This window comes from Pteropus vampyrus, unplaced genomic scaffold (genome assembly GCF_000151845.1).
Source record: "Pteropus vampyrus isolate Shadow unplaced genomic scaffold, Pvam_2.0 Scaffold195, whole genome shotgun sequence".
Classification (NCBI taxonomy): Eukaryota; Metazoa; Chordata; class Mammalia; order Chiroptera; family Pteropodidae; genus Pteropus; species Pteropus vampyrus.
Window position 1 is genome coordinate 1,579,497 of NW_011888976.1, and position 16,114 is coordinate 1,595,610.

General features: G+C 45.9%; 1 protein-coding gene across 1 annotated transcript in view; it reads left to right on the forward strand.

The window, feature by feature from the left end:
• Nucleotides 1-7,099: 7,099 nt before the first annotated feature.
• Nucleotides 7,100-16,114, forward strand: part of IL17RD (interleukin 17 receptor D) — a 62,210-nt gene continuing 53,195 nt past the window's right edge. The window contains exon 1 of the mRNA XM_011371797.2: nt 7,100-7,327. Within this exon, the coding sequence (XP_011370099.1) occupies nt 7,199-7,327 (129 nt within the window). The 5' untranslated portion in view covers nt 7,100-7,198. The remainder of the gene's footprint in view (nt 7,328-16,114) is intronic.

The following is a 16,114-nucleotide window of genomic DNA, read 5'->3' on the forward strand; positions in this document are numbered from 1 at the left end:
TTAGCATTAATATATTGGCTTGGTCGAGTGTCAGGGGAGGGAGGATGCAATTGAGAGGATTGTTTTATGAACAATACAGATGTCTAACTAATGTACTGTATACTTGAAACTAAATTTTAAAAAAACTAAAATAAAAAAAAAATCTTATAGACCAAAAACAAGAAAATGGGGACAGTAGTAGGAAGACTGGTGAAATTCCAATAATGTCTGTAGATTACCCAGTAGTATTATATTAATGTTAAATGTCTGGTTTTCATAATCGTGCTGTGGTTATATAAGAAATTAACATGAGGGGAAGCTAGGTGGAGAGCATACGGGCACTCTTTGAACTATTTTTGAAACTTTTCTGTAAATTTAAAAATATTTTAAAAACATTTTTTAAGGAGCTTGAAATGTGGCCAGTTTTTTTTAAAAAAAAGAATCCAATCTATGGCCTTGCACACTATTCCCAACATTGGGCTGGCAACGATACATGCCTACTTTTAAAGGTATAGACTATTATGTCAAGTGTAGCCAATGTACATATGGCTCGATTTTATGGAAAGCAGCTTGGAAGTCATGAACAAAGCTGGAAGCGCAACCAAGTCATTAAATGAGACCGCCTGGAGAGTCCTAGGGAAACACTGTGAGACATTACATAATGGCAGCCAACTGCAAAGGAAGAATTTGTTTTAGGTTTCTAGTTTAAATAGATATATTTAAGTGCACTGGGGAAGGCCAGTGGAAGTCATCGTCTGACCTCTCCAGTGAAGGGAAGGTGAACTGTTCTCTCCTCTACTCCTCCATCCCCCCACCTCCACCCCGCCCCGCCCCACCCCATCCCAGCCTGTGCTCACCTGCAGGCAATTCCACTGTCAGGGGCAGGGATGCAGAGCAGCTGTCTCACCTAAATCTTCAGAGCCACTGCTCCCTCCGGAGGAGGAAGCCCCTGGGGCACTTTCGGGCCTCTCAGAGTTTTCTGTGTGTTTTTTGATGCTGGTGTGAGGCTGACTTCTCTTGCTCTTGAACTTGGCTTAACGCCTTGCTTTGTCTGTTTTTGCAATCTGTCATTCCCTCGCTCCATCTCTAGAAAATTTAGCGCTAGAATTTCCTACTCAAGGGGCTTAGGTCGGGGAGACATTAATTGCGTTTTTTCACAACTGAGAGGTGCCATTTGGCCCTTCCCTGGCAATGGGAGGTATGCCCTAGAAGGCTCCTACTTTTGGGGCTGCTGGCCTGCCCTGAATAAGGTGTTCACGTTATTGAAATGTGAGGATTTCCCCCCGCTGGCATTAACTCCAGAGAATAGAGAGGCTTCCTGCAACTGTAAAATGAGCATAGAATGTGTCTTCCTCCTCTTCTGTCCTATTTCCCCCAAGTGCGATGGTAACCCCTGTTCTCCCCTACTTGCCCTGAGTTGGTCTCTTCAAAAATGTAAATGAAGCCAGGGGAAGCGGGGTAGAGCCTGAGCAAATACTTTGAAACTTTCTCCTTGGCTTCTGTGATGGTTAATTTTATGTGTCAATTTAACTGGGTTAAGGGATGCCCAGAAAGCTAGTAAAACATTATTTCAGGGTGTGAAGGTGTTTTTTAAAAAAAATTAGTATTTGAATTGGTGAACTGGGTAAAGCTGCTGGCCCTCCCCGATGCATCATCTAGTGGGTCAAGGCCCCAAACAGAGTGAAAGGGCAGAGGAAGGGCAAACTCTCTCTCTTTGCTTGAGCTAAGATATCTGTCGTCTTCTTCCCTCAGACATCATGGCTTCTGGTCTCAGACTTTCAGATTCCGATTGGGACTAACTCTGTCAGCCCCCAATTCTTGGGCCTTCTGACTTGGAATGAATGACACCACTGGCTTGCCTGGTTCTTCAACTTGCAGAGGCAGATTGTGGAACTTCTTGGCCTCCACAACTGCATGAGCCAATTCCTATAATCAATCTCCTCATGTGTGTGTGTGTGGGTGTGTGTGTGTGTGTGTGTGTGTGTGTGTGTGTGTTATTGGTTCTGTTTCTCTAGAGAACTCTAATACAACTTCCTCTTGGTTCTCTTCCTGTCTCTGTGAACTCTCTTTTCATGGTTCATTTATTTCAGCTTCTCTTTATATCCCAGCCTTCGAAACATAGAGTGTGGGAGAAGAAAATTTGGGTTCATGATGCAGCATTGTCTCCAAATAGCTCTGTGCCATTTGGGCAAACTAGGGCACCTCCTTGAGTCTCAGATCCTTCACCTGTTAAATGCAGCCCTCAGGAGTTGCCTCCCAGATTCAGTAGGCTCTGCTAAGTGTGGAGTACTTCCCTGGAGGGACCTCATGACCTTGAGCATATTCTTTTCTATTGCCTTGCACAATGCCCAGCAAATAGTAGGCACTCAATAAATGCTTGCTAAATAAACAGTCGAATATAAAAATGGTAGTCATTATGATTATGCATTCATATATGTCACAATCCATATCATTTAGGTTCAAGATGGTACTGGAGAAAACAAACAAAAATAAATCTGGTGGTAGAAGGTGAGTGGAGAGCTAAAAACTATATGTGCAATAATTTGATAAATAAAATGGCTAAGATTTGGCATGGTTGCTCCAAGTTGTTTATTGACCATGTCTTGTTTGAGTGGCTCACTAGGGCCTCTTTCCTCTTAACATATGTGACCTGTCTGGGATCTTTGTTTCCAGATATCGATTACCTAGTTTTAATCCTAACCTGCTGACATAGCATGTCCATTTCCTTAAGAATAATATTAGAGGAGCCAGGAAAAGCTGATTGCACCTTAAAAGTTCAAACAAGCTAAACACACACACACACACACACACACACACACACACACACACGGAGGAAACAAAAGAAAACTATTCCTTAGAGAGAAGGAATTACTTCCTTTAAGTAAGAACAAGATGTTCTGTGAAAGGAATGAGCTGCTTTGGGATATTAATATGATCATTGCAGTAAAAATTCATTAGATTTTGACCATCTAGTTGAAGATATGTTCTAAAGAATGGAAGAGGTGATGGAAAATAGTTGATAATTATAAGAAAAGTGGAAGATAAACTTAGGATACCTATCATCAACTCAAGATTTCCAAAAAAAGAAAGTAAAGAGAAGAAAAGGAGGGGAGAAAGATATCAAAGAAATACTCAAAAGAAATTCCCAGAACTCAGGACAAGTGTCTCCAAAGTGGGAGACCATAACAAATCAAAAAACTCATTCATGTGAAACTTCAGGACAATAGGGTTAAAGAGGGCAGCGAGAGAGAGAGACAGAGAGAGAGAGAGAGAGAGAGAGAGAGAGAGAGAGAGAGAGAGAGAGAGAGATGTTCGAAGGACCAAGAATAAAAATGACATCAGACTTCTAAACCACAGCTTCTGGAACTGAAAGACACAAGAACAATGCCTTCAATATTCCAGTGGAAAATTACTTTCAACATAAAATTCAATACCCGGTCAAATTATTAATTAACTGTGATGTTTAATAAAGATACTTTTTAGACATGAACGGTCTCACAAAATTTACCTCCCATAGCTTTTCTCAAGAAGTAAATAAAGGATATGGCCCACCACAATGAGTGAGAAAACCCAGAAAAATATGTAGGATCCAGAAAATAGGGTTCTAACACATGAGAGACGAAAAGTGAATGACAGCTGGGCAGATCTGGAGAACATCCAAGCCTGACTGGGACAGGAGCATGAGGATGTCCCATGGGGAATAAATGGAACTGAGAAAAGCTAATGCCTCTCCATGTGGAAAGTTGTATGGGAAGAGTTAACAAGGGGGTTCCATAAAATAAAGCAAGTGCTTTTAAAAAGGTAAATATTAACTATACACACACACACAAACACAAGAGTTGTAATAAGAAAGGAAATACTATCATCAAACACTACTTGCCTTAAAGGTGAATAATGTTTTACATGATCATAGTAATATAAACATAGAATATTGATTTAACTAAAATTGTAATATATTAGTCAGAATCCCAACAAGAAACGGCTTTTAAATGGGGTGTCTTGAGGAGAGTTTCATAAAAGAGACTTCGTGGCGGGGTGAAAAGAACTACAAAGGAAAGAGCAGTACCAATATGGGGGGGGCCATTACCCGCCCCCGCAGCCAGACCGGAGGAGGCAAGGAGGGAGTAGCTCGGAAATTGAAGAGAGCTGAATGGAGAGCGTGCACTCTCGGCGGCACAGTCCCGAATTGCCTGGGAGTCTCCGATCTGGACCGCGCGCGCCCCCTCGCGGTTACCGTGGAGACTGAGCGCCCCAAGCTTCATTACCTTCTGGGAAAAGAAATGGAAAGTAGCGGTGGACACGTAATTCGTTGTAGTGGCGGCGACGAGCACCGCTCTGGCACTTTGGGATAAGTGTCCCGGGATTTCGAGCTGCGGGGTTGGGTCATCGGCCCCAGATCTTCCGCCCGCTGGGGCCTCTGGGCAGCCTGGGTGGCTCCAAGGCCAGTTTGGGAAGGCTGCAGCGCTGGTTGGGGCGTGGTGGGCAGGTGAGTCTCGGACCTCTGGCTTCCACACCTGTGAAGCGGAGATGATGACAGTTACCTGGTTGGAGCCAAGACTGCCAGGGGGCTGGACTGGCATCCAGGAGGCTTTGTGGGGGCTTAGACGCTCAGCTTGCTGGGAGACTGGGGAGGGGGGCATCCATTACCTTTAATATGTTGATTGGTACATAAAACATACTACTTGATCACAATACCAAAAATAAATTCGAATTTCAGCCCACTGCTTCTAACCACTATTTTTATTAAAATGGTCTTTAGTTATTCTCAGCTAAAAATGACTCAGGATACAAATTGTTTCCATGATCACTATCTTTTCTGGTATTTCAGGGGATAATTGGACTCTTAACGATATCCAATACTTTGTTAAGGATTTTTTTTTTTTTAATCTGGTTAGGTTCTAGGTAAATTGGAGAAATATATTTGCATTTGTCAACAGCTTATTTTAAGGTGACTTAATCTGTTTAATTCTCAGCTTCATTCCAAACAGGGATGGAGAGGACAGCAGTTTCTTTATCACTAGTGAATGCCAGGCAGAATGCCCAGTTCTGGATGCAGGAAGGTGAATCAGATGGGGATGGTGAGGGGTAGCTGAAATTGTAACTGGACCATAGGCAATGGTGGCCTTGGTGGATGAGACCATGTGTTGTATTTGGGAAGTGCTTCATCCTTTGGTCACTTATACAACCGGTCTTGCCTGTGACCTGGGAAAAAGGCATGGTCCATGGAGGCGTTGTGGGGACCTGGCTCCCTAATTTTATCTCAGCTCTCAGTACAGAGGTTTACTTCCTGCAGCCTCACAAATATTCTGATGGGTCAGGATAAATAGAAGGGATGAAAGAATCAATGGAGAAGACCAGGGTGGGGAGAATGTTGCCAAATGCCAATTTATTATCTTTATTTCTTGCCAAATCTGACTCTTTGATATATGTGGTTCTCCCACCCCCACCCTTTCTCCACCCCACACGAATGTTTATGGCCTCCCTGGAAGGTAAGTAGGAGGAACTCTCAGTCCCTGGCCCTGAGGTTATGTCATTTTAATTATGTTTTAGAGTGGACACTTAGGCTTTTTCTTTCTGTGTCCTCTGCACACCTTCAGAAAAATTGGAGCACTCTCTCACATGGCGATGTAAGAAAAATCCAGGAAGAAACACTTTCCTCTCCCCAACACTCTCCTTAATGCTCTCCCTCTATCATAAGCTCCAAGTACTGATCCTTTTCCTGGAGTCCAACTCTAAAACAAGAGAAGAAATGCAAATGGCTACTAAATACATGGCCTTTACCTCATTAGCAACCAGAAAAGCCAGTTAAGATGACAATGAGATATTGAGCAGTTTGGCAATTTTAAATGTGCATAATCTAGTAGTTCTGATTCTAAGAATGTACACTAAGAAAATAATTGAATAAATGTATCAAGATATATGTGTGAGGATATTTTTGAATCACTGATTATAATACATGCTCCTCAGCAGAGGATTGGTTAAATTATAGAGCATATCTAGGCTGGAATGTCATATAGATTAAGGACCCTAAGGAGAAGGCAGCCTCATGGCTTCTGTGGTGTTTCACCAACACCCATGTGGTTCTGACTTCATCTCATCCCCTGACATTCATGGCCAACCCCCTGACTTCCCCTGCTGTATGGGCTGGGAATGACCCAATGAGACGTACCAAGAGTGTCAGGGAGGGTTAGGGGAGACCTAGAGGGAAGCAGAGCATTGAAACAACAGCTCCCCACAGTGACGCCGTTGTGGAGGAGGAGGTGGTGGCATAGTTGAGGGAAGGGGCAATCGAGAAGAGTGAAGTGGTAGGTATATTCCTGTATCAGGTGCACAGATATAAGACAAAGCAGGGAGGAGGATTGTGGTGAAAGTCGCTGTAACCTTGGCTTCACTTCTCTGAGCCTCAGCTTCCTCTTCCAAACAGAAATACGAACCACTTCACAAGAGTAAGTTTGACAAGTGTAGTGGCTAAGTTTTGTATTGGTTTTGAATCTTCGGTCTGGCACGTACCAGCTGTGTGACCTTATGCAAGTCAGTTAATAATAGATTGTAGCATTTATTGAGTGCGAACTGTGTCAACCATTAGCATTCTTCCCAGACGAGGATACTCTTTATTTTTATTCCAGTTAACAGGAGGAGGAAACAGTAACGTGGAGAGAGTAAGTCATTTGTCCGGGGTCCCAGCCAGGATTTCTCTACCCACCGCATTACCCTAACTTTTCTGCGCCGAAAACTGGGATAACAATAATACTGACACTTCCTGTGTGGTTGGGGGGATTCGAGAGGAGGCCTGGAAAAGAGTTTGTGCTTATTAAATTATTATTAAAGCTATTATTATTATGTTTTTCGTGTTTTCCTGAGTTTTTGAGGGAGCAGGCATCACTTGCACGAAACCTTTGGATTAAAAAACGACCTCTCAGGTAAGGGGAAAAAAACTGCTGCTGCCGACTTCTCAGCGGTTACTCGGGCGTGGCCACGGGGAGGTGGCCTAGAAGGCGGGGCGGGGCCAAGAAAGAGGACCAGGCTAGAGGGGCGGGGCCAGAGCCAGGGCGTCGCGTCTGGGGGCGGGGCCCGACGAGAAGAGGCGGGGCGCGGGCCTGAGGCGCATGCTCGGTGGTGCGGCCCGCTCTGCGGCCGCCGGCGCCACCGCCCACTCGGGGTTGGCTCGCGGCTGGCTGCCGGGGTGCAGAGCAGGGCCGGGCTAGGCGAGCGCACGGACATGGCCCCGTGGCTGCAGCTCTGCTCCGTCTTCTTCACGGTCAACGCCTGTCTCAACGGCTCGCAGCTGGCCGTGGCCGCGGGTGGCTCCAGCAGAGCGCGGGGGGGCGCCGACACCTGTGGCTGGAGGGTAAGGAGAGGACGGCCAGCTTCTCGCCGTCCCCAAAGGCGCGGCAGACGCGGCGCGCACAGGTGCTCGTGGGCGTCCGAGCTCGCGCCAACTTGATTGCTTTGCGGAGTCTCGGGTCCGGCTGGGATCTCCGCGGCTCCAGACCTTCCTCCCTCCTTCCCCGGGCGCGCGTCTGCCAGCCCCCGCGGGGATAAAAGGGGCCGCCGGACCCCCGGCTTTGTGTTGTTAATGAGGCGCGGCCACAAGCCGGGGTCCGGCTCCCAGAGGACGGGCGAGAGGGGCGTCCGGCGGCGAGTGGAAAGAGGACGCCCCACCTTTTGTTCCCCGCCCAGGACCTCCTCTGCCTCGGGGCTGCGCGCCCCGTTTCTGGGATCCTCCAAGTTGTTCGGATCCGGGGCGCTTTGGAGCGGGAGTGGGAGTCTTCCCCCAGAGCTCTGCAGAATCTCAGGGCTACCAGGGAGGTGACCCGGAGCGCAGGGGAGGGATGCATCCCCCATCTCGGGGCCGCTTTGTTCCTTCTAGGCCGGGCCATCTTACCCCCACTTTCACTCGACCCCGGACTCCTGACTTGCTGGGAAATTTTGTACCCCGTTCACCCCTTCATCTCCAGATGGTCTCACGAATGATCTCCCGCCCTCTGCCCCAACTTGAATTGAGGATATTTTTCACGGCCAAAGGAAGGCAAGAATTTATCACCTCGGTCAGGTGCCGGAGACCACACTGGTCTCTGCGAAGTGTACAGACTTCCGCCGTGTGCTTGGAGTCCTCTCCCCGTAACGGAGCGCTCCTTTGATGCTGTCCAGACGGTGGGGCATGGGGTGAGGGGTTGAGTGCGTCAGAACACTGCCGTCCCGGGTCCTTACCAGGGATTCTGGCCTTGGGCGACCCCAGGACCTGGAGACTGCATCTCTCTGGCCCCTACCTCCCACAGAAGCCGAGGGGGCCAGCTGGCGTCAGGACACTCACGTGTAGAGGTCATGGACTTTGCTTTCAGGCAGCCACGGACATGAGATTGGCTCTGCTCCTGGGCAGCTATGAGCCTCAGTTTCTTCACCTGAAAAATGGGAGTAAATGGGGATTACATACTTTTCCCAGCACTGTTGCCCTGAGGGATGGGATATGGGACAATTTGCTTAGAGTAATGTTGACCCACCTCCTCTGGGGTGCTCCCAGCGTCCTCAGCACAGTCAAAGCCTGACACCCCTTTAGGGGCACAGGCTGGTGCCTCCAGCTCACTTTTGTCATATTCTGAGAAAGTATGGAAAACCAAGTATGAGCCAGGCAGCTAGGATGTCTTCAAACCCAAAAGTTGCCGGGTAGACAGCTACAACACACCCTCCCACCAACTCCATAGTGAATATAACCTTCCTATCCAAGAAAAACATGACGTTTTCTTACTCTCTCCCATTTTAGGAAAGTATCACTATTATAATGTTTTTTTTTTTTTTTAAATAAATAGATACCAAGTTTTCCCCAGTTTTTAGATCAGAAAGTTTTCCTTGAGGCTATCTCATGTCGACTTATTGATCCTCCTAAAGTTTTTGGATCTAGACTGATGGGTTGGCTTTTGAATAACTGTAACAGCATCACAGGCATTTATTTTATTTTGGGTTTTCATATGATGGCATAGGTAAATCAGTTCAATTTGTTGTTTTTTGCAAGTTTTGGTGGTTTTGCCTAGGTGGCTTCATGTGTCAGTACACAAAGCTTATGAAATTTTAATGTGATGAGTATAGTAACACCTCAAAGGAGCCAAGCCGAGTGGTTTTGTTCTCTTTGCCTATGGTAATATGTTCTCCCCTAAACTTGCACCTGTACAGAATTAATGGCAGCCCAGTGGCTTCACATTCATGCGCACCTCCTCTCTTCCGTCTTCTAGTTGGAGGTCCTCAACAGCTCCTACCTTGGCTCCACCAGTCCTTTCCTTGGGTCATCTGCATCCTCTTCTTGAAGGAGCATGGAATCCTCTGGGCCATCTCCCAGGCTCTTCCCAGTCTCATACATGGCTCCTTCTGTCTTGAACTTGCCTTCGGTGCTTCTGATGGAGCTACCAGCTTTCCCTGACCCATCTTGCCTACCGGCCTAGCATATCCATCTTTCTAGCCTGAGACCCTGCCCCTCTCACTTTGCTCTGTAATTCCTGTGCCCTTTATGCTGCGAGGCATGGTTTTCCCTGCTCCTGGGATGCCTTTTCTTCCCCTGAGAACCCCCTGCTTGGCCTAAGACTCAGCTCAGTTGACGCCTCCTCAGGAATGCCATTGTCCTTGCATCATCTTCTCATGCAGGTTTTTGCACTTTGGTTCTCACCAGACTACATTGGCAGTATTCACATCTGTGTCTTCAGACTAGTTTCTTTAGGCAGTTACTTAACCTCATCTTGGTAGCCTCCGTGCCTGGAGCCCTGTAAACCTTGGCGGAACCCAATTAGACACTGCAGCCATCCTGCTAAATCCTGTATTAATTGATAGATTTTAAAAAGTGGGGCGAGATCAGAGCACCGAGCTCCAGTGTCCTCTCCATAGCAGGCTTATGCACGTGGTCTTCTTGTCTGTGTTTTCTTTTTTACACCTCAGCACCCCCTCTGAGCTCTAGCATTACTTCCAGGGAAAGCCTTCCCTGCTCCCACCTCCCTAGGTAACTTCCTCCAGAAGTTGCTCTGTCAGAGGACTGGCCAGTAAATACTGGTGTACAGTGACTTGGATATTTGATTCATGTATGAGTTTCCTACCAGATAGTGGATGTTCAGCTTGTAGATGTTGGTCTCAGTTCTGAGGTTGCTTATAGTCTAGTTGGGACTATATGAACATATAAAAATGTGGATCGATTATGTGTGATACAAATAGGAGTGAACTTCCTGTGGGTCCAGGTCAGGACCTGAGAGAGGGACAGCAGGGTAGAGAGTGAGCCCTGAAGGAAGGGCAGGATCTTAGAGCTGGAGAGAAGCTGACTCCCTTGATCTCCAGGGAACATTTGTTCCAGGAACTCTAGCCCCTGCAGGAATGTGTATTTTCCAGGACTTGCAAGTTGACTGCAGCCGGCTAACCCTCCTTCGGCAGCTCTGCTAACACACCCTTCAGGGCTGCTCTCAGAATAGCAGCCTGGTTTAAGTGGTCAAATTTCACAACCTCCCCATTATTAGCGGTGCAGTTAAGGGACTGATACCATCTTGAACACAGCCCAGTGTTTTAGAATTGAGTTGTGGGCACACTTCTTCGGCCACTTTTTAAAAAATGTCTTAGGGCCCTCGCCAGGTAAAGTTGTTCTTTGAGTGATAAATACAGTTTTCCCAAAGAAGTAACAATTTGCAAAACATCCAGAAGGGAGGTTTTGCATCCTCTTTGTCACTGGGTCTTAACTCTTGCTTTTTGATAGTGGAATGGGTTTGTTTGTGGTGGGTAACTTTGTATCAATCACTTGTGCTGAGGTTTCTTTCCCACCTCTTGTCTTGCTGGTTGTTTGAGAAGCCTATTTATGGAACAAAGAATTAGGAATCTACTTACACAGGTTTCTGTTTAGTGGCTTTTCCTGAAGTGGAGGAGGAGGAACATTTCTTGCTTTCCTAACTAAATGGGGTATACCTTCTCTGGTCTGCTATCCCAGAAACACAGTTTCTACCTCCAAAATGCCTGTTCCTTCAGGAATTCAGGAAGCCAGAATGCTGGCATCTTCTTTACAGCGAAGTGCAAGTTTCCCATTTAAGGCAAATACTTCATCTCAAAAGGTAGAAAGGAATAGGGTGGTACTTGGAAAAGAAGAAGTTCCAGCTGGTTAAAATTTAGGTCCCTGATAAAAGTCCAATGCAAGAACTCTCCTTGGCTGTGGGCCCAGGCATGTTTATTTGATTCTGAATTGGATGCATTTTCATTCACTTGTAGCTTATGGCTCCCAAGCCTGCATCTGGTCAGCCTGTCTGTGGCCATGTCATCCGTGTTATACATGCACTTGTGTCCCTTACAAAATTCTTGGCTAAAAATGGCTCAGTCCTGGTTGACACGTTTTTCAGAGAGATATTTTTATAAGAAATGCAGCTTTTCTTCCAGCCTGTTTTGCAGAATTAATTGGGAATCCTCCTGGCCCATGTCCATCTCTCTTGAGCAGCTCTCCTTTCCCCACCTGACCCTGGAGCCCCTGCAGTGCCTGGGGCATTGTGCTAGTTATTAACTTGGGGATACAGTTAGGTGAATGTGACCAGCAACTAAGTATGGGCTGTGGCACCATTTCCTTTCAAACAAGATTTCTCAGTGTGAATCCACCGGCTTCCAGTATTATCAGGATTGCCTTGGAGCTTGTTAAAATGCAGATTCAAGGCTAATGGGACCAGAATAGGAGTGAGATGGGGCCCAGGTATTGGCATTTTAACAAGTTCCTCTGATGCTCTCTCAAAGATGAGAGCCATTGCTTTGGGAGACAGGCTTCCGTGATCAGAAGAAGGGGGAGGGAAGCCACATTCTAAACATTTAAAATCAGAGTTTGACTTTAAATTACTTCACTGGACTTAGGAAAGTGGAGACTGTAAGAGCCCTGGCCAATGAAGGGGGTCAGGCTGCTGAGGGGGTACCTGGGGAGCCAGCTGGGCAGGGCACCTAGTGCGGGTGGATGGATGCCTCTGGCCTGAGGTTAAAGAGGAGGCCAGGAGTGAAGGAGACCTGATGCTTCCACTGGGTTCCTCCCCAGAACAGCTGGGCTTGTCTGGAAAATAGTCTCAGGAAAGAGTAGGGTAGCATCCAAATCATATTCTCAGCAGTTCAAACCTGACAAACAGCTTCTCTACAAAGGAAAGAACTGCTAATGCTTTTTTTAAGTCTTTATTTTAAGTTGAGTATTTTTCATGCTTCATTTTGCCTAAGATGTGTTGGTTTTTTGAACTCTTTTTAAGCATTTGAACCCCCTTTCCCCCCATGGGTCCCTAAACTTTTCACATACAGTGCCCCAGAAGATGTCTGCTGCTGCTGGGACCACCCTATCAACAATTAATTGTCTCTTCCATTCCCCCTCACTGCCTCTTGTGTCTGCCTCTGGCAGATGAGGTTTTAGGCTTCTGGAAGCTTGCCCCCGCCACCTCAGTTTGTAAGAGTATGAGCTGAGTCAAGGGCTTAGGCACTCCCAGAAGATTCACAGGCTGGGATTGGGGCAGTGCCCTTGGAGCAGACCTCTCTTCTGCCACAACAGCCTGGCAGCTGAGACCTTTTCCATGTTGTATGTCTCCTAGATTTGGAGAGTCTCCTGCATTCAGCAAGCCCAGTGGGGCTGTCTGTGCTGGTGCTATGGGCCCCATCTCCAGGCAGCCTGGCTTGCCCGGCCAGTGGGAGGCAATGTCCTGGGCAGTGTTTGTGTTGGCTGCTGGGTTGTTCTCAATGAGCCTGACACACGATTAGGTGACTGATGGCTCTGCAACACATTGTCTCCTCCAGGGCCCTGGGCCTTTGAAGCGCTTCCCGGTGGGAAGTAAAGAGACTATTTGCTCTATTAAAATGCCTTGGTATTTCCTCTGTTTAACCACAGGCCACTTCCTCTCTGCCACTCTAAACTCGGCAGGGCCACTGGCTGATTGAAAAGACACAAGCCCAGGAGTGATTACATCCTATTGAAATAGATAGTCTTACTGCAGATTAAATCTGGGGCAAGCCTCTAAGAAGAAACCAAATATAAGGGGGAATCCTTGAGGGGGCTCCTTATCTTGCTCAAAATTGACATCATTCACAATTGAAGTCCTGAATGCATAAATGGGTACTTTTTTTTTTTTTTTTTAAAAAGAAGGGAAACCTAAATTGTAACCAAAGCAGTGTGCGTCTTATCTGCATATGGCAGATTAAAGCGATTTGATTAACTGAATTTCTCATTGTGTGAGTTGGAAACTCTTCAGTGTCTGGGAAGAGCACAGTAGACATACTCGGCTTATTCTTGGAGATTCTGTCTGCTTGGTCTCATGTGCTCAGAAGTCCAAGTAAGAAGTTTGTAGCTTAAATAATACCAAGAGTATCTCTGGAGAGACTGGCCCTCATCCTTTCCCAAGCAGTATCTTAAAAGAAGGTTTAATTAATAACACCAGGCAGGAAACTAAAAATTGAACAATTAAAACATTACCTAAGTAAAAAAAAAAAAAAAAAATGAAAATTTAAACTCCACCTATATCTTGTTTTTGTGAAGGGGCCTAAAAAATAACTAGTTAGTCTCCAGTGGAGACTGTTATTTTAACATTTACAGCTCCGTTGTTCAAAGTATCCACGATAGAAACGGCTTCTCTTTTCTTTGGTTCCTCATTCGGAAATGTTGGGGGAAGGTGGATGTAGCTAATTAAGGCTACAACATTTAAAGGGGGGACTTAATAGGTACCAGCTGTCCTCAACAAATCACTGGGTGGATGACAAAATAAAGATGTGATGTGAACACACATGTAATTCTCTTCTAAAACGGAAGTTGGCCTATAAATTGTCTGATTTAATAGCATCAATGAAAACTACCTCTACTGTGCACTTTCAAGAAGCATTTGTTTTATAGTTAGCCTAATGGTAAAATGTCTTATTTGCATAAGTCTGGTACTTTAAGAGTTGAAAGGGCAGTAGATGGCGAGAATTGTTGGAAGTTCAACAAATTGTAATTTTATTGCATGTTTTTTCATTCCAAATCTAATAGACATTAATCATGAGGCTTTTCATGAAAATTACTACATTGTAGGGAATGTTGCTTGAACTTATCAGAAATGGCATATAAAATTGAAGCAGCAGCTTTGAAAAGGGAATGGAAATTAATAGTATTAATTAAAATGTTCAGACGGATATTTACATTTCACACATTTAAATGAGTACTTCAAACGAATCCTTTTGAAATCATAAGGGATTAGACTTTAAAATAACTTTTTTAGATTTGAAAAGTACTTTATTCTCTTAAAAACTATGAATTTTTCCAAGTGTTCTGATTTGTCAGTTTTATAGCGCCCCTTCACCCCCAATTGAATGGTAACCCTTTAAAAAATGCTGGCTATGGCCCCGGACTTCTGTTCTGAGATGGACAGTTTTACACAAGAGTGGGAGGGTTCTTGGGAATAGAGGGAGGGTTTCCTTGGAACGAAGAGGCACATTTTCCCGAGACAGGCCATATGGTTTAGAAATTTTTTTGTGATTTTCTTCTGTCCAGGTGATTTCTGGTTTCTCCTCTCCTGAACCGGACCTCCTTTTATCTGAGGAAAATGCAATGCAATCCAGACCAGATGCAGGAGCAGTCAGCTAACGTGGTCCCTGTTGAGTGACAGTTTACTTCTTCTGCAGTGGGCTCATTTGCTCTGGGTGGGGCATAGGCACTCACACAGTTAGGATTTATTGTAACTGCTCAATATCTGAAGTTCAAAAAGACTTATTTGGAGCAAAGAGGCAAAGAATGGTTTTTTGAGCAGCTACTCTGTGTCAAGTCATGGTGTCGTTCTGTAGTAATGGCGAGCTAGTGCCTCAGGTGCTGCCTGGTGCCCACCTTTGCAACTCTCGCTTTTTAGTCCGTTTCTCAATTGGTTCTCAGTAACTCTGTCTTCTTGCCCTGCCTCAGTTTCCCCTGCTTTGGTGGAAACCCACCTTTCTCTGTGAGGCCTCTCCACACACTCCCCCGCCCCGCCCCCCCGGGCTCCCCATGTGAATTTCACCTGTGCCACGAGGCCCGCATTTAGTAAAATCAGATTCCACCCATCGTGCTTCTAGATTTAGTGAGAATGCATCTAGCCGTCTGCAGTGATGCAGTGAAGAAGCAGCAAAAATTTGATTTGTTTATGAAGAAGAAAATTTGGATGGTTTAGAGGAGGCTTAGAGGAAGGGATTGGGATGGCTGAAAAAGGCAGGTCTCACTGAGGGAATGTTGAATAGGGCCTCTCTGTGAGTGGAACCAGAGGTGGGGTGACAGTTTGGGCGGAAAGAAATGTGTGAGTAAAACTAGAGGAGGGTGGCTCATTGGAGGATGTGGGGACAGGAAGGTTGAAGATGTAGGTTGGTACTGGATAATAAGGCACCTTGATTTTGCCTGCCAGGAATGGTGAGGCTTGGAAAGTTTCTCCGGCAGGTGGATGGCTTGATAAGAACAATCCCCAGTGACCATTCCTTCATTCAGCGAGCATTTGGTCCTTTCTGTGTGCTAGGCCTGATTTAGGGAGCTGAGATTGTGTAGGGGAGACGAATAAGATAACAAAATACCAGACCTGACCACCCTATTTAAAATAGCAACCTGCTGCTCTCTATTTTTTTTCCCCTCACTTTATTTTTCTCCACAGAACTTTTCACCATGAGACAAACATAAGATAGTTTTTTTTTTTTTTTATCTGTCCATGTGTGTCCCCCATTGCAGTGTCAGCTCCATGAGGGCAGGGCCTCTATTTGTTTTGTTCCCTGCTGCGGCACGAGATCAGTGTTAAGCACATAGTAGGTTCTCTCTACATGTTTCTTCAATGACTAAGTGCTCTGCAGGAAATTAGAACGGGGTGATGAGAGCAATGGCTGCACAAGCGGATGATCTCGGGTGGCCTCTCCAAGGAGGTGACACGTAAGTCAAGCAATTGTAATAAAAATTTCCTCTGAAATTCTGTACTTACGTCGTCTTGACATTGGCACATCATGTGGCCTTAGGTACTGAGAGTAGCATAAAAATATGTTCCACTTAATCATTCACGCCACAAATTTTTGGCACTGTGTGCCCCATACCGGCCAACTGCTGCCTTCAAGATGGGCTCCCAGGGAATAATGGAGGTGGTGACTGGGGGTGGTATTGGATGGGAACCACACTTTGCAAAGTGTCAGTTGCTTGAAGAGAGTA